The 19,120-nt window shown below is 25.3% G+C and overlaps 3 protein-coding genes across 3 annotated transcripts; all 3 read right to left on the bottom strand.

The window, feature by feature from the left end:
- Positions 1 to 3,551: 3,551 nt before the first annotated feature.
- LOC135139852 (H/ACA ribonucleoprotein complex subunit 2-like protein) lies at positions 3,552 to 4,468 on the bottom strand. Its single transcript, XM_064070200.1, has 5 exons — positions 4,385 to 4,468; positions 4,155 to 4,330; positions 3,933 to 4,002; positions 3,757 to 3,869; positions 3,552 to 3,706 (listed from the first exon to the last, which is right to left on the bottom strand). The coding sequence occupies exons 1-5, from the start codon at positions 4,435 to 4,437 to the stop codon at positions 3,579 to 3,581; spliced, it is 540 nt and encodes a 179-aa protein (XP_063926270.1). The 5' UTR covers positions 4,438 to 4,468; the 3' UTR covers positions 3,552 to 3,578.
- Positions 4,469 to 5,942: 1,474 nt separating this feature from the next.
- On the bottom strand, positions 5,943 to 17,371 carry LOC135139842 (protein O-linked-mannose beta-1,2-N-acetylglucosaminyltransferase 1-like). Its single transcript, XM_064070190.1, has 10 exons — positions 17,315 to 17,371; positions 16,940 to 17,041; positions 15,486 to 15,588; positions 15,378 to 15,431; positions 13,503 to 13,603; positions 12,027 to 12,132; positions 10,010 to 10,093; positions 9,149 to 9,210; positions 8,975 to 9,041; positions 5,943 to 6,016 (listed from the first exon to the last, which is right to left on the bottom strand). The coding sequence occupies exons 3-10, from the start codon at positions 15,496 to 15,498 to the stop codon at positions 5,943 to 5,945; spliced, it is 561 nt and encodes a 186-aa protein (XP_063926260.1). The 5' UTR covers positions 15,499 to 15,588; positions 16,940 to 17,041; positions 17,315 to 17,371.
- A 30-nt stretch (positions 17,372 to 17,401) lies between these two features.
- Positions 17,402 to 18,866, bottom strand: LOC135139841 (uncharacterized). The gene is made up of 9 exons (XM_064070189.1): positions 18,795 to 18,866; positions 18,637 to 18,737; positions 18,458 to 18,501; positions 18,221 to 18,403; positions 18,101 to 18,170; positions 17,890 to 18,040; positions 17,763 to 17,838; positions 17,583 to 17,647; positions 17,402 to 17,515 (listed from the first exon to the last, which is right to left on the bottom strand). Exons 4-9 carry the CDS (start codon positions 18,243 to 18,245, stop codon positions 17,402 to 17,404), a joined length of 501 nt encoding a protein of 166 aa, XP_063926259.1. The 5' UTR covers positions 18,246 to 18,403; positions 18,458 to 18,501; positions 18,637 to 18,737; positions 18,795 to 18,866.
- Between the last annotated feature and the right edge of the window lie 254 nt (positions 18,867 to 19,120).

Here is a 19,120-nt window from a genome sequence, read left to right as displayed (position 1 = left end):
GAAAAAAGAATCCACTGGTTTTTCCTTTTCCTGTGTAGTATAAGTTGGTTTTCAGTAGTTCGTAGTAGGTTTAACCCTTTATTAACGTTATGGGGTACGAAATACAAGGCGACTACAGGCACATTAGCCCTACTGGATTATGCCATACTTAAACCTATACGTCTCACTATGGCGATTTAAGTGGTCCACGAGTTGTCCTCCGATCACCTTCCAGTTATTCTCGATTTAGATGAGAAGAACACACACCAAAGATCATTCCCGTATATTTACCGACTGGGACAAATATGCTGATATTAGAAACCACGCTGCCGCCGTGCCCGTCATTACCGTTCACGCCCGACTTGCTGGATGATGCTGTTGCCCTCTTCGAAACCGACTGGTTATAGCTCACACTACTGCCAGGACAACTCGTAAAGTAACGTGCCGCCAAGAGCGCCTGCCTTCCGTAATAAAGGCGCTTATCTGCCAATGTCGACGCCTTATTTGAGTAACCATGTAGCCGCAGAACGCCGAAGACAAATTTGAGCTTAATCGACTTCACAGGTGCATTAGAAAAAAGGTAATGGCCCATTTTAACATTGAATGGAAGATCAAACTGCATCAAATATACATTATCAGGCAGCAGCAACCGCTCCTCCTTTTGGACATTTGTTAAAAGGACCAAAAATCGAGGACTTGCACCACTACTGCCCCTTAGTGAAGAAAATATAGTGGTCGAGAGAGGAGATAAAACCACCCTTTTCACCAATGTTCTTGCTATTCAAAACGTGCCACCTGCTTACTATACTGCTAATGATGATGCGTTCCCTCAGCTGAACTTACCCCTACCCGTTAACAACGAAAAAACTCTTAATCTAGTTAATGTTGACGAGATGCAAGCAACTGCCGAAGCGCTACTAAACAAAAGGCGCTTGACCCGATGGCATTACCAACGAGGTGCTGAAGTAAAAAAAAAATAATAGGGAGGCGCTATCTTTACCTCCTTATAAAATCTTCGATGCTCCTTGGCGCCTTTCCAATTCGATGGGAGACGGCGATCGTCGTTATGATAACAGAAACACTTAAACCGGCATCAGCACCTAGCAAGTACTGACCAATCAGCCTACTGTCAGCAGCCGGCAAAGTGGATGAGGCCGTTGTACTGCGCTGCTTAAAAGGTCGTTTGATGCTCGGGAAAACCTTTACCGGAGTTTCAGTTGGGGTTTTGGCAAGGGCACTCAGTATCCAGCAGCTCCTCCGCTTAACTGAATGAACCACTCGCGCTTTTAACCATAAGAAGGCCACGGGCACTGTCTTCCCTGACGTTGAAAAGGCATTTGATCAAATTTGGCATGAAGGTCTACTGCACAAACTGCGCTCGATATCTATTCCTCATGGTCTCTATGAGGTGCTGTACTCATATCCGAATGGTTGCCTCTTCACCGTGCGCGTGGGAGACAACCGGTCACCGCTTCGATCTCTGATGGCAGGGGTCCCTTCTCTCGTCCTTTTATTTGCCATATACATGAGCGAGGTGCCTTGCCCTCCATTCCGCCTACACGCATCGCCCTCTACGCTGATGAGACGACCGTATATTCCTCTCCGAAGTCTTCCGCTTTGCTATGCAAGCAACTACAGCGCTATCTTGACGCCCTTGCTATCTGTTGCCATGATGGGAAGGTTACTATAAATGGGATGAAGAGCAAAGCTATTTTAATTTCAAAGAAACGCGTCCTTTTATTGGTGCCCTTAACCTTTAATGGCGTGAAGATTCCATGGTGTACTCGAGCGAAATACTTAGGAATCATCATCGACAACAAACCTTCCTAGGGCCTCACGTGGACTATGTAGTGGCGAAGGTCAAGGCGGCAAATAAGACTCTTTATCCAGTACTTTGCGGCAAGAGATAAGTTTTCTCTGCGGAACAAACGACAATTGTATTTGTCTTACATCCAGCCCATAATAAACGCATTTGCTGCCTGGGCCTGCAACCCCACTCCAATAGCGTCGGCAATTCAAGTGCGGTCGAACAAATTGCAGCGTGTTCTGACAAAGGCGCCGTGGTTTGTGCGAAATGATGCTCTTCACTGGGACCACTAGGTGGACCTTTTAAACATTATCTTCCAACGCAATGTCGTTGTCCTTTGTGACAGGCTTACCAGGCACACTAATCGCGCTGGTGAGCGAACTTATTTACGAGCCATGGGAAGGGCACGTTATCACCGCTCTCGTAACGTCTTAAGCGCTAATTTTTTTTTTTTGTAAGGCAAAAAAAAATGATACCCTGAATGCTATTTGTAGTATATATCTGTGATTGCTCCCGCTTGAGAGCTCAAGTATTTGGAAATTTTTAACTCGATCGAGCATCAGGGACTGTCATTAATAAATAAATAAATAATATACTTTTTTTAGGAATAATTTTTGAGGGTGCCTTAAAAGTATTCATAATTTACCCGTCAGGTTACCGCGTAGTCTAAAAGAAGTGGGATAGATACAGACTTTTTTCAGTGTTAAAGTGGGCATAGGCAAAAAATTATATTTTAAGTTCAGAAAAATTGTAAGAGACTGGTAAAATTTTTTTTTATTAATATATATATTTATTTGAATACTACATATAAAATATTGAATCTATTGCCTTCACTTTACTTTTAAAAAGCGATGGTTGCTAATTAGCTGCAATTATACCACATCCACATCTATATGTAAATAAGCCATAAATAAAGCTTCTAATTACCTTTAAACGAGTACTTCTTACTATATATCAACTACAAAATAAAAAGCCCTACTTGAACGTTTTTGTCTTTTAATAAGTTACGGGATATCACCTTCTGAGAGCGCGTCGTCCAAGTTTTGATTCTTCTATTATGTTATGAGCGCTACATTTGCGACCTCAAAAATATTTTTTTACATTTTTAAAATGTTTTCTTTAAAAAATATTAATTCGCTATAAGCTTTTAATATATTTTTTTTTAAAAAAAATAACTTAAAATAGGTATGACGACCAATAATTAAAAAGTTCTTAAAAACATAAAAGTTTACATTCTGCTTATAATATACTGTTAACGTGTAAAGGAAAATATTTTAAACAAGATAAGACGTAGAGAATAGAATTATAAAGTCTCCCCTTTTATAAATCCTGTGAACATAACTTTTAAAAAATATAACTGCGCTAAATTAATCGCTTAAAACCCCGAATTAGTGTCTTAAATCAAGTATGATTTGCATGATTTTTTAGCAGTAAAAAAAAATAAATCCTTTAAATCGTTGATATTTTTTTAAATAAAAATATAATCTCGTCCTAGTTTAATAACAGCATTTAAGCCTCTAAAAATACTATTAACAAGTCTATTTGAAAACTGAGTAATTTGGTAGAACAGAAAAACTTAAAAATAACTGCAATTTAATAATACTACATCCTTAATATAAATACATAATAGAATACTATAAATGTGTAAATATGCATAATTAGAGTTTAGTCATTAAAAATGGTAGTTAGATTTTTTTATTATAAGAGAGAGTCAGACACGATTGAAAAACATATTATAACAATCTAAAAGGTCATAGATCACGCAGATGTTCATAATAAAGTTTATATTTGATTAATAAGCCACGTAAGGCTGGCATAAGGATTGGACTTCTTTAACTCTTTTCTCATATAAATCATTAAAATCTTGGTGAGTTTTAATCATTACACAACTAGTGGGACGCTTAGTACTTCCAGCAGCACCTTAAAAAAACGTCAAAAATTAAGCAATTTTTGTTAGTAATAGGCTCTACCTAATTGTAATTTAGAAGGCACAAAACAATAAGGAAGGTTATTATCTTCACAATAGATGGGCAAGTGAGAAACAACATCTAGAGGATATATATCCCCAGCAATGAGAACAATTCTATGCATGAAAGCAGATTCGTAGAATTAGCAAAGTACAAAAAAAATTATAATTCCTAAGCACCCCATTTCATTTTTCCTTATAGCCTTGACGACCTCTTTAACGCCACGGCGCAAGGTACGAGTTTGAGATGCTGTGAAAACATAATATAAAGTTATTGATTCCAAACAAAGTAAAAATGTTTCAACAGAGTATGGTAAGTTATACCTTCCCTTTTTTAATAAAGGTAGCTTTAAACGAATTCTACGACGACGACAATCATAAGGAACGGAACAAAAAAGTTACCTTTTTTTGTAATTTTTAACAAACTTTTAGTCAGTTTTTCATTAGCTAGAGGTTTTGATATTGGACTGCAACGATTAACAAGTACTTCATAACTTGCCTCTCCTAAAATTTGCATACTATTTGCGTCATTCTCGGTGCTTAGTGCGTTTTCAAATGCTTCATTTTTTTCTTTTTTACTATTATATACAGTTTTTGATGTTATAAAAAAATATATACAAACGGATACTCACAGCTTCTTCGATTTCTTCGATTTCTTCGATTTTTTAATTTCTTTAGGGGACATTGCTAACAAACTAAGGAGCAATATAATTATGAAACTAAATGTTTTTCTTAGAGCGCGTGGGCGTCTTTCGTGCCGGGCACTGCAAATATCGTTATGGGTGAATAGTACATTTACCTTTAATATTGTAGATGCTGCGTTAGTGCTTATAAGCCCTTTTGAATCTAAAGGTATATACAAAAACTTGTGTTACATAACTTTTATAGTTGCATTGGTCATTATAAGAGAATAGTTTGTTACTTATCTCGGGCTGGGTTTAGAGAATTTTTTGTACAAATGCGTTGCGGAGTTATTATTATTATTGTAACGTTGCCTGGTGGTATAAGTCCTATCTTTATTATTTTTATTATATTTTTTAGTCTTTAATTTAGTTTTGTTAGTATTGAGCGTCTCTACATTCTATCCCTGATTAAGTTGATTTTCTGCAGGCGTTTATCATATATATATCTCCTCTGTATTTTATTGTTAGACGTCCTATTAGAACGATAGATAACTAATCTGTAAATTATAATAACAGTTAAAACTTTATTATACTTTAATAGATTTCAATTACGATATTATTAGCTAAACGAGCTGATATTCACTTCTTAGATTCATTAATAATAAGAATTTTAATAAAAGTCTGTGAAAACTAGTTAGTTTATATGACTTAATGATGGTTTAAACCTAAGTCATTTCATTAGAGGGAACGTAATATAGCTTTCAAGCTTGCCAATAACTAAAGTAAATTACGAAATTTATGGAGACTAAAAGGCGTTATAATAAATTTTAGAACTACTCTTAATTTTTTATTCTAACTTAATTTGTAATTAAAAGAATTTATTACGTAGTAATTTGTAAGCCTTTTAATTTTTTAACTTTTTGTATTGCTCAAATAATTATAGTTTTATTTATTTACTTAGCCGATAAAATATTAAAAAATTCATTTTTTAACGTAAATTTCACAGCTTGTAGAATTTTTTTATTTTTCTGACAACTTTAAGCAGCACGTTAATTACTTGCGACCTTTTTTTAATGTAAAATGAGGTTTGCTTTTGTATTTTTATTACCGGTCACCGGCCAAGACAATCCCGAATTGGCCTTTAAATAATATAATATATATTAAAAATTATATACATATATATTTGTATATAGTTCACGAATTTTTTTAAAAATAACCTAATTGAGCAGGTAAAAAATAGTTAGGTTGATATTTTACTCATAAAAAAATAATTTCGTATATCCAACGACAGATATCATCAATAACTTATAATTTCTTTACTAGGAGTTTAGTTTTTTAATTAAGCGGTTAATTGTAACCAGCCATGAAAAAATAATAGGTAAATTTTCATTAAAACTAGAAATCAATATATATATTTTTTTAAAAGTATAGAAAAAACATTAGTGAAATTTATAGCCAGGTTTTTCAAGTTATAAACCATAAGCACCCAATACACACCATGCATTTATTTCTTTACAACGCTGGCTTGCTACATGTGTGATTTATAGTCAATTGCTGTTTTAATCTATTAATTGAGGCGCGGAAGACACAACTTTCCTAGCGACTCAGCGCCATTCAACAAGAAGAACGGATGCGCTTTAGCTAAACAGTATACATTAATAAAGGCGTAATAGCAAACTAATAACATTATTACATGTAATAAAATTGTTAAGTTTTAATACAGTTACATTATTAGAAAAAAGTATATATATATATATTAACAGGTTAATAAAGTAAATTATAATCAGTCGTTTATCCCCCCACTATTAGATCTAGGAAATGTTTTGAGCGCGAGTAATTGGTGCACCAACGAGAGTCACAACCAAATGCCTGTCTAATTAGTATGTTGTGGTGACTACTGGCTCTTGTAAACCAGTTCCACCTTCCTAGCTGCCAAAAATGGATCTTTAAATGAAGGTGGAAAGTCTAAATCGTTGTGGCCGCAGCGATAGTAAAGGTCTGCATATTTCCACATCAAGATAAAAGTGATAAAATGATAAATGCAAACACAAGGGAAGCATTAAGGCACGAGGTTACAGGCTGACCTCTCTTGTATAGGTTTTTAGAAGACCTAGATTGGACAAAGAACCCTAAACGGCCTTAAATAGTGTTATTACCCAACAAACAAAAGGAATCACTAGGGTATCGCCTAGGTTCGAACGAGCTTATCCGAGAAGGAGGTTTAGCAGTTCAACTACGAAAATGAGGAAAAGAATCAAAATTTACTAGTAAATAGCATTACTTTATACCATTAATATGTCACTGATGATAAGAAAGCACCTCTCATAAAGCTATAAAGTTTGATATTGCGTAGCACTTGTTTCAATGATGCCCCGTACTGGTAGGCATGAAAAAAAAAAAGTTTTAGAGGGTGCTTCGGGCACCGTACAGAGAGCGGTAGAGATCTTATTCTAAAACTGTATAGCACCACCGTACAGAGCGCATCCTAAGTGGAAAGTTAGTTGACCCTTCGTACGTTATTTTAAAAGTCAAAACGGTAGACAGGATGCTCCGTACCGGTAAGCTATCTATACTCAACGGAAAGAGTCTCGATTCGGTGTGGTTCTCAACTTTCTAAACCTAGTTAAAGTACACTTGGTTTATTTTACTTCAGTGAGATTCTAAGATTGTTTCCTAGTTTAATAGATAGATATGTAATTTAAAACAGCTGTATATGTTGGTTAATTTAGTTAGTTATAAAGCTAGTACGCACGGTGAGAAGGCAAGAAATTTTTTTTTTTTATTTGAGTGATAAAGATAGTTTGTACCCGTTCTACTAACACTCTTACTCGTGTTGGTACTTAACCTGTTATTACGTTTTAATAACTACATTATCAAGACACATAGGTTGACCTTTAGTCCTTTCGCCCTTCTTAAGGACAACAAAAGGGGGGTCTTTAGCAGATAATTAGAAAATGCCTCTTGTTCGAGCCTACTTTTCAATATTCAACCCAAACCGGCCGAAGTAGGTGGTGAAAGGTTAGTTTTGAACAAGGATTTATTTATAAGTTTCTGATTACGCTTTAGAACGCTGTCCTACAGATTAAGTAATTACTAAAGCTCAATGAGACATAAGATACAAAATAAGAGAGGAAAAACCCAATCCAGACTTTTCCAAATTAATGTAGACTGATCAAAAATGAAGGTTATTTAGTCTGTTCATTTCAATTATAGTACACAACAAAAAGTGGTCAGGCAAGGTCTAAACAGTAAATACCCTTTGCGAAACGGAACGATGAATATGCCTCTAATGACATAGATAAGAGAAAACCTGTCTCAGGGCAGAAGCCAACAACGATTTTTAACTATTTGATATAGTAACTCTTTTTAACCGAGAGGAGGCATAGAACTAAAGAATTATACATGTAACACAACCAGTATACAAGCTGTTCGTTAGCATCTAGGATCGATACCAGTACTGTTATAACTGACTAACTCTATGTACGAGCAGGGGTTCCTGTCTGACTTTTCTACTTTAATTATAAGCTACTTTCATTATTTATTAAGCAACTGGGGCTTCCTATTCATCTGCCAAAGTTAGCTAGGCTGTTTTTTCATTGTTCCCCTAGAGAGTTTCTAGTGTTCCCCTTTAAAATTGGTACCTTAGCTTAAAACCCAGGTAAATAGGCTAGCTTATTTACTAGTACATACATAGATGTGGCGGAGCGGGTGTTTTTTATTTTTTACTCTTTTACATGTAAAGATAGCTTAACTCCTAAAGTTTTACAGGCTATCGTTATTGTTAGCTAAGATGCCAAAAGATAACCAAAGGTAACCAAAGGTAAAAGTTGTAGTTAAATTCAAAGTTTGATTGAGTTCGAATTAGTTCAAGTTGACACTACCCACATAGCTGCTAGCTTTTCATAAGTCTTCTAATGCTAGCCAACGCTTACATCACGACGTTATGAAACGCATCATAGTATGTCCGCTTCACCGCTGCTTGAGTAAATCTTTTAATGACTTCAAAATTACTCGGCATAAACCAAAGCCAAGTTTGTTAACTAGCCCGGAAACCGTCGCAACCTTGTACGATTCTTACTTTGTGTATAAAAATAAAATCTTCGTAGTATAAAAGTTTTTTAATAGAGAAAAGTCTCGAAAACCATTTTTTTAAAAAAAATTAATTCATCTATAAACTTCATAAAAATAAAAACATAATATAAAAGGTCTTTTTAAAAAACATCGACAAACAATTAATTTTTATTAACTAAAATAAATAAAATTACTTCAAAAATCTTTACCAGCTTCTTATTTTTGGTATCAAAATGGGATCTTGTAAAATAAAAGTTTTTCTAGAAATTTTAAATTAATTAACTAAATAAAAATTAAATATCATTTCATCAAAAAATAACACAGGATTGAGAAAATTGAAAAATTGGAAACTTCTAATAAAAAGGTTTTTCTGGGATCTTAACTTTATGAACTAACTGAACTCAAAAATAATTTTTCGCAAGATTAATTCTTATTTATTAAATAAAATGGAATCTTCATAATATGAAAGTTTTTCCGGAACTGAAATCAAATCCCTAAATTCAACAGGAAAAGTGTGAGGAAGGTTACTAATGTGCACTGCAGGAATATTTTCTGTTTTAAATTTTTTAGCATAATTTGAATTTTCACTGACCACCTGAATAATTAATTAAAAATTAACTAAATTAAATTTATAAAATCTCAATCTTTTATAAGTTTGATATTTCATTTAAAGAAAATGAATAATAAAAGTAGCAAACTTACCATAATGAAATTATCTTTTATGTAAAAAAAAAGAATCCCGTTGTGCAAGCAGCGCAAATAATCTTTAATAATTATGTTTATGTAAATTTAGTTAATATTAATTTACTAAATTTAAATTAGGGAAAAAAATAAGTAAAAATTTTTAAATAATATTTATAAAATAATTAGAAAAATTAATTTCTACGTTTTTATAATTAATATTAATAGTAAAATTTTCCGTTTCATGAAGTAATTTAATAATAATTTCAAAGTTTTAAATTTTTTTATGCTTAATTAAAACAAAAACTTTTATATTTTTTTAATTTTAATTATATAATATTATTTTTATATAAAGTATATAAAGAGACTTTTTATCATAAAATTGATAAATTTTAATAAATTTTATTTTGATAGAGTTTAAGGTAGTTTACTAATTTTAATTCTTAGAAAAAAATTTAACGCAAAAATAAGTAATTAAAAAATGATTTCCTCAAATATTATAATTTACTTTATAAAAATAAATATTAATGGAGAAAAATAAATTAAATTTAGTTAATGACTACAAATTTAAATTTTAAAAAAAAAAATTTCCTTGCGAAAATTGAAAACTACTTCAAAATATAAAGCAAAATTAATTTTTGCGTTCTATTCAAATTATAAAAAGTAAATTTCTAATTGGATCACAACAAGGCAAAAAATAAAGTAGATGGACATTTTTATAAAATAATTTCTGAAAAAAAATTAAAATAAAAATTAAAATTTATAAATTTATTTTTATTTCAAATAATTATTTATTTGGGGAATTAAAAAAAAATTGCGAGACAATTTATATTATATTTTTATTATACTGATTATAATAAAAATTGAAAGTAAATACTGAACCGTCCATCATCCCCCAGCAGCGGAGGAGATTTTGCTGAGGTTGGTATATAGGATCTTCAGCAAACCAAATCACGTAAGTTTCCCCTAAAAAACAAATTTACTTTGAAAAAAATCTTTCAAAAAAATTTTAAAGCTTTTTTATTATTATTAAAATTGCTTAAAAGTATTTATTAAAAAAAATTTCTAAAGATTTATTGAGTTTTTTATTGTTAAACAAAGCGTGTATAAAATTTGTTTAAAGAACCTTTAAAGTGTTGTTTTAAATATTTTTGTTATTATATATAAAATTTACATAAAATTTTAAAAAAAAACCTTTTTAAGAATCCTCTAATCTTTTTATCGTTATATAAAATTTGCATCAAAAATAATATGAAAAAATAACTCTCAGAGATCTCTTAATCTTTTTATTATAATTTAGAAGATGCATAATTTGCTATTAATAAGAATCTTTAAGTGCAATTTTTTAATTTTATTATTATTATAAAATATTTGCATGAATTTATATTATATAATCTTTTAAAAATCTTTTTATTATAAATTAGTTTGCATAAAATTTATTTTAAAAAGAATCTTTTAAAAATCTTTTTGTTATTATTATTATTGTTATTATTAAAATTTGCATAAATTTATATTAAAAATTTTTTTTAGAGATCTTTTAATATTTTTATAAATAAATAAATTTGCCATAATTTTTATAGAAAAACTATTTTTTGGAAATCTTTTAATCTTTCTATTATTATATAAAATTTACATCATTTTATATTAAAAAAAACTTTTTGAGATCTTTCAATCTTTTTCTTATTATATAAATTTTACATAAAATTTTTATCAAAAAGAGTCTTGAAAACTTTTTTTTAATATAAATTTGCATGTAATTTATATTAAAAGAATCTTTTGACTTTCAATCTATTTATTATTATATAAATTTTACATAATAAAGAAACTTTAAAAAACTAAAAAAAATTTCAAGTCTCAAAATATTATATGAATAGCAGAATCGTCTGGTAGATCAAAAATTTTTAATTTTCAATAATAACTAATTTTACTTTATATATAAGTCTACACAAATTATTTTTTTTTTAATTTAAAAATTTTCAAAATAACTTATAACATTCGTAAAGGATAATAAAATTGTTTTATAAGTTTTTATTTCTTTCACTGAAATTGAGATTTTTAATTTTTATTATAAATTAAATTTATAAACAAGTATTAGTAATGAATTTAAAGTTTACATTTATAGTAGTAATTTTAATAACACGTATTCTATTATTAATAAATAAACTTACTTTGGAAAAATTATTAAAAACAATTATTTTTTTATAATACTTTAATCAGATTAAACTACTTTTATAAAAAGATATAAATAAAAATATTATTTGTAAATAATTTTTATTATATAAAATTTATTAATTTAATTTATTTTTGAGAAAAAGAATAAATCTAAATAATAAATACAACTTTCATAATTTTCCTAAAATAATTTAATTTATTTCATTTAAACGTAACTTTATTAATAAAAAATTTCGAAAACATTATTTTTGTTTTAATACTTTTATTAATTTGTTTAAATTTAAAAAGAAATTAAATCGAATTTTCAAATTATAATTTACAAATGAAATTCTTATAATTCAATTAAATTAAATTTGAAGAATTTTTTTTTAATAATAAAAAATTTTGAAGACATTAATTTTCTTATAATAATTTAATAATTTAAATTATTCTCTAGGAAAAAATTATAAATTTAATTTTCTTATAAAAATTTATAATTTAACTAAATTTTAATTAATCTAAATAAAAAAATATTAAACATTTACTTTTCTGTCATACCTTGAACAATTTATATTAATTTTAAAGTAAAAAAACTAAATCTAAAATTTAAATTATAATTAAAATTCTTACCATAATTTCAATTAATCAAACTTCAAATTAACTTATTTTTAAATAAAACATTTTACTTTACTTCTAAAAATTTAATCAATTTTTGCTAAATAGTTTTTCTACAAAAGAATTACTAAACCTTTTGTGTTTGGAACAAAATTTTCGTAGCCCACTTCGCACGGATCGCCCTTTGATAAAAATTTAGCTTTTTTAAATTCTTTGAAAAGTTCCAGTTCATATAAATTCTGGTATAAATTTATTATTCATTTTTTATTTATTATAAATAAATAGAAATTCTAATTCAATTTTATCAATTACTTATTTAAAAAAAATTAAAAATTTGTAAAAATTTCGGATTCAAATCTTTTTTTTTATAAATAAAATTACTACTCAGATTTTTTTAAAATAAAATATTTTTCTTTTAATTTATTAATTATTTATAAAGTTTCAGATTACATGAATTCTATATAAATTAATTAATCATTTTTTAAAAAAAAGTAAAAAAATCTGATTTAATTATATTTTTAGAAAAGGAAAATATTACATTTTTGAAAAAAATAAAGCTTTTGTAAGAATTTCTGATTAAAATTTATTCTTATTATTTCTTATTAAATTTATTAATCATATGTTTGAAAAATAAAGAATTCTTATTTCAATCTATTAATAATTTCAAAAATTTTAGCTTATAATAATTCTTAAGTAAATTCAATCATTTTTTAGAAAATATATAAATTTCTGATTTAAATTTATTAATATTTTGCCAAATAAAAGAAATTTAAATTTCAAATTTATAAACAACCTTTTTTAATTATATAAAAACTTTTGAAAAAGGTTCGATTCAAATTTATTAGTTATTTTTTTAGAATAATAAATTCTTATCAATTTTATTATTATTTTTAAAAAAAAAATTAATAATTCTAAATAAAATTTAATTTATTTCTTAATAAAATTGAAAAAATTTCAAATTCTATTCATCTTTCCATATAAAGAATATTAAATTGTGAATCAAGTTATTAAATACTTCTTTAGAAATACGATTTCTTACAAAAAAATTTTAATTTTTAATTTTATTAATGCATTATTTTAAGAAAATAATAAATTCTGATTTCAATTTATTAATCATTTTCTATATAAAAAATAATTTAAGAAAAAAGAATTCTATATTAAATTAATTTATAATATTTTTCTTATTCCTTAAAAAAAGTTCTAATGCTATTAATCATTTCTATATAATAATTATATATTCTTATTCAAAATTTATTGATTACTTTTCTAAACAAATAATTTATTTTAAAAAACCAAAATTTTTATTTTTAAAAATTCTGAATTAAATTTATTAATAATTTCTCATAAAAGAATTAACGATTCTGACTAAATTTAATAATAATAAATAAAATGTTCAACAAAAATATTAAAAAAATTATAAATCCATACGAAAAATACAATAAACTTTTACGATAATCAAGTAAACGTTTACATAAAAAAATTATTTTATAAATTGATTAAGCTTTTTTATAATAACAGTAAAATAATAAATAATAATCTTTAAAATTTCAATTAGGAAAAAAATATTTTTTTTAAAATTTAAGTAATAATTTAAAGAAAAAAAAGAAACTTTTTTTAGCTTATCCACATTTTTCAGTTTAACGTCTGGGATTGTATTAAAACGGTGATGGATAAAGTAATTGTTATGGAAATTTCGATTCATATGAGTTCCTACAAATGTAATTGTTTTAAAATTTAAAAAATTTTATTTGAAAAAATTACATTTTAAAAATAATTTTATAATTTTGAATTCAGAAAAAAAATTTGTGAAAAGCCCAAGATTGTAAATAAAATTTGGAGATAAACAAATTTATTCATATAAAGTGTAATAATAGTAATAAAAAATAATATATATAGAAGTAAAAGATTATAATTTTAAATTAATACATTTTATTTTAAAAAATAATTAGGAAAGCGTATACATATAAAGTAAAATAAAAGATTCTAATTTGAATCTACGAGGACTTCAAAGAATGTATATTAAATATTATAAGTTTAAAAATATAAAAATCTGAATTTAATTAATAATAAATTAAAAAGTAAAAAAAAAATATTTATATTATAAATTTTAATTTACTAAATTAAAAAAAAATTTACTTTATAAACTTAAGAAAAAGTGAATTATAAATTCTAATTTGTAAAAATTAAATTACTAAAGAAAACTTTTAAGAAAAGCGTGAGATGATAAACTTAAAATTATATAATTTAGAAAATACAAAAAAAATTATAAAAAGCTTGAGATTATAAATTTTAATAAAAAAATTAATATATAAATGTGAAATTATATAATTAAAATCTAAAAAATTAAGTTTAAAAAAAATTTATTATAAAATTTATTACAAAAGTGTGAGATTAGAACTTTAGATTTACAAAAATTAAATAAAAATAATATTATCAAGTAAAGTTTAAGATTATATAATTATATTAAAAAGGAAAATAGAATAATAATAAGAAAAGTTTGGTGATATAAACTTAAATTTTCCTAAATTAAATTTAAAGGTAATATTATATAGAACAGAGAAAGGCTATCAATTCTAATTAAAAACTTTAATTATAGAGAAAATTTATAATAAATGTTTGAGATTATAAACTTCAAATAATAATATTTAGTTAAAAAATATTTACAAATCAAAAGAAAGAAATTTAAAAAATTTGGTTTAGTGATAAATTTCACAAGTGAATTGTAAAAATGTATTTTTATATTTATTAACATTTACTTAATAAAGAAAATTTTTTAAAAAAATGAGATTATAAAATTAAATCTAAATTAAATTATAAACTTAATGGTTTAATTTAATAAAAAAATATTATAAAAAAGTGTGAGATTATAAACTTAGATTTATATAAATTATATAAAAAACTTTTAGAAGTGAAATGTAAGATTATAAACTGAATTTTATAAAATTTAAAATAAAAAAATAAAAATAAAAAAAGTGAGAAAAAAATTTAAAATTATATATTTTAAATTATTAAAAAAATTTTAAAAAAAGTGAGACTATAAACGTAAATTTATAAAAACTATATCAAAAAAAATCTTTACAAGTAAAATTTTAGAAAATAAATCCAAAAGAAAAAAAAGTAAAAAAAATAGTTATATGAACTTAAATTTATTAAAGTTGAGTAAAAAAAGATTCCTACTCAAAAATTGGAATTTATAAAAAATATATACAAGTAAATTGTATTATAACCTAAATTTCTAAAAATGAAATTAAGAAATGTTTACAAGTAAAAATTGTGAGATTGTTAGTGTAATAAAAAAATTCCATAGAAGAGTGTAGGATTATAATTTTAAAATTATAAAAGTTAAATAAAAAATATTAACAAGTAAAATGTATAAAAGTAAATTAAAAATTATTTAATAAGAGAAAAATATTTCTAACTAATATTTAAAATAATAAAAATAAAAATAAAAAAAAAATATGTATAAGCCAGGAAATAACAATACCACTTATTCCATAATGATAAGTTCGTGAGAAATCAGGGATGACGCACTCAAGACCTTTAAATTTTTTTTCAAGATTTTTAAATTTTGTTAAATCTCAGCGATTCGTACCTTGACCTTTCATGAAATATCTGAGCCACCAATCAAATCCTATCGGAACTTTATGAATTTTGTCTTTCACTAAATTCCAAGAGCGTCTCGGAAAAAGATAGCCCTTAAAAAAAATAAAATTTAGTGATTTGTGATTTATTTTTAGAAAATTGTAGTAAACTTGTTACTATTATAATAATAAATTTTATGAGTAAATTCTAAACTTATTAATATTATGTGTATTTATTTTTAGAAATTTTAAAAATTTCTTCTTATCTAAGAATATATAAAAATTTAAATTGTCTTTAAAATTTATAATATTATTTAAATATTTTTATATATATAGAATTTATAGAATTGTAAATTTAGTTTTTTATAATTATGAAATTATAATTTTTGAAATTTATTTATATTATTTAGTAACTTTATTATTTTTGAAATATAACATAAAATTAAAAAGATTTGTGAATTAATTTCTTTTTAATAATGAAATTTAAGAATTTTTTAATGTTATAGCTAAGACAATTTAAATTTAGTAAAAGTTTTTAAATTTGATAATAATCTTTATATTTTTATTAAAAATAAATTAGAGATTTGTAATTTTTTATAAATTGTAATAACTTTAGTAAAAGTATATTAATATTATAAAAAATAAGTATAAATTTAGTTAAAGTTTCAAACATCAATATTATATATTGTTTATAAAAAAAATAAAATTTTAAAATTTTTTTATGTAGTAAATTATTTGAATTTATTAAAATTATAATAAAAAATTTAATAGTTAAGTAAAATTTTTCAAAATTATATCATATTATTTATATAATCTTTATAATAAAATTAAAACAATGTATAAAATTAATTTTTTTTATTGTACTCAATTTTTTAAATTTTTTAAAATTATTAAAGTCGTAATAAATAAAATATTAATTCCAATAAAGTTTTCAAACTTGATACTATTATTTATATATTTTTAAAAAAAAATAAATTGAAAAGATCTAAGTTTAATTTTTTTTTTAATTGTAGTAAATTTTTAATTTTATTAAAGTTATAAAAAAATGTTAAAATTTCGTTAAGTTTTGAAATTTGTTTAATACTATTAATAGTTCTATTATAATACAAAATTCAAAGAAATGTAAATTTATTTTTTTTAAGTATAATTATTATTACATTTTTTATTATTACAATAAAAAAAAAGTTGAATTTAGTTAAAAATAAATAATAATAAAATTAAGAGATTTCACTTTTAGTTAATAAAAGATTATTATTAATAATTTTCTTTTATATATTTTATTTTATTAATTGTTATTATAATAATATTTTATTATAAATGGATTAAATTCTGATTAATTAACTTTTTTTAATTTATATTAAAAAAAACTAAAATATAATAATAATAATAATAATAATAATAATAATAATAATAATAATAATAAAATAGATAAATATTTTATTATATAGTAAAAAGATTTTTTAACCAAACCGGGAAAAAATTCCGTCCTGTAAACACGTGCAGGGTCAGAAGTGGTGTGGATGTAGCCATTATCGTTCCAAGCAGAGGCACAAAACAACGAGGGATCCTTATATAAGTATAATAATAAATAATAAATAATAATAATTAACTAAAACGTTTTTCACTAAAATTAGTTTTACTTTTTGACTTATAAATTTTAAGAAAATTATTAAAAAGTACTAAAAGCGGCCAACAATTATAAATTTATTTAGAAAATTTATAAATAAATATAATAAAACTAAATTTAATACTAATAAATATTAGTATCACTATTATTATTTTTATAATTATTATTTTGTTATTATTATTAATATCGTCATTATTCTTATAAAAAACTCACTGTTGCTATTGCAGAGACAAGTTGAGAAAAGTAAGAAAAGAAATCGGGAGAAACCAATAAATCCTATAATTAGTACTTTAAAGTTTTTTATATATTACTATTTGTAATAATAAAAATTATAGCTTCTTCCAGAATAATTCCATTATCTACTGAAGTGTTTAAAAATATAAAACTCCAAACCCGACTCACGTGTACTTTTATCTGTAAAGGCCAGCAGAATTTTTTATTTTAATTAATGTTTAATTTTTTTTATCGTTAAAGGTTTTACTACTGTATCCCAAGGCTGCCCGGGTAATTGGTCTCGCAGGCTCGGGAAGAACACTGCGCGCACGCCTTATAGATTAATATAAATAAATAAAAAGAAAAATATTCAATAGTTATAATAAGTAAATAAATAAATAAAATGATAATTATTATAATATTGATAAGAAAATAATAATGAGAATACCAAATACTTGAGCGATGAGTAGCACGTCTTGATAAAAGCCATCCACTACGATATACACGTTATCAAGTAGAACTCCCTTGAAAATTATTATAAATGCATAGAAAGTTCGAAATAGAAAAATCTTTACAGGCGTTCTTATCAAGTTGTATACGCAACGCATAAGATAATCCGAGCGTGTGCCAGCAATAATAATAATAGGAATGTTAGCTAAATTCTGCTCAATAGTAAAGGCCAATGATCGGTTTAGCAATGGAAGGCCTTCGGCACAAACCTGCTTTCTGTAGTAAAAAACGAGTCGATTGCAGTTGAAAGAATTAACATAATTTTCTTTAAAGTACGTAAAAATGGTTTGAGTTACAGATTTTTGGTTACAAAGTTTGGTAAAGGCCTCTCCACGGGTTTCAGTTTCTGTAATAATTTTAATAAGTTATATAAGAAAATAAAAAACATGCTATCACCATTTTGGTTAATATAAAACTTCATCGTCAGTTTTTCTGTAACGTATTAGTTTGCTTTAAGGAGTGATAAAGAAATGAATAACTTTCGCCCTCCGGTAGAAAAACTTCATACGGACTACTGAAAGTACGAGCTAACGAGCTGATAAACACCCATACACTATTCCTGGCGGAAGCCAAATGTATCTTAATTTTAATATTATAAAAAGCTAATAGTTATTAAAAGAGTTAGCGAGAAACTTTAGAGCTCCCTAACTTTATTAAGTCCAACTTCGTAATAGCGTCTGGATAATAGATAATATAAAAATTGTCAGAATACAAAATAAAAGTAATATAAATAACGTTAAATCGTATTATTACTTTAGTTAAATATTCTAAAGAATATTATTCAAAGTTTATTCTCATGATGGTTACCTAACCTAAGTAGTGCAGAGCTAGATAAAACCATGATGAATGAGCAGTTTTTAGGAGGACTCTTCATAAAATTTATAAAATGTTCTCTTTCGAAACTATCGACAACCTAATTAAAAAAAATTCATAGCAAAGCACTTTTTAGCAACTTATATTATATAATAACTAAAGGATGAACGAAATTCTGAGTGTTGCAAACCCAAACTATAACCTCCTTCTCTTGGTCAACACTGAACTGTTCTAATAAAATACTTGTAAGTTATTAAAAAGAAAATTAAATATCTTTCTGATACCATTATTCACTTGTAAAATTTTAGTATAATTTTCAATTTTTAACTGAAATAGTAGTTCCTCGCCACTACACTTTATAAGTGCTTCTTCTCGTAAGGACAACAAAAACAATTTAATAAATAGCCCCAAGCAAAGTAGCAACACTAAATAAAAGTGATTATAAATTTAGCATTAGCTTTATAACTAGCTTTTATAACGCTC

Source organism: Zophobas morio, unplaced genomic scaffold (assembly GCF_036711695.1).
Source record: "Zophobas morio isolate AGI-343-1 ecotype UQ-CSIRO unplaced genomic scaffold, CSIRO_AGI_Zmor_V1 ptg000036l, whole genome shotgun sequence".
Lineage (NCBI taxonomy): Eukaryota > Metazoa > Arthropoda > Insecta > Coleoptera > Tenebrionidae > Zophobas > Zophobas morio.
The sequence above is the reverse complement of the archived record's forward strand: the minus strand, read 5'-3'. Positions and strand labels throughout refer to the sequence as shown.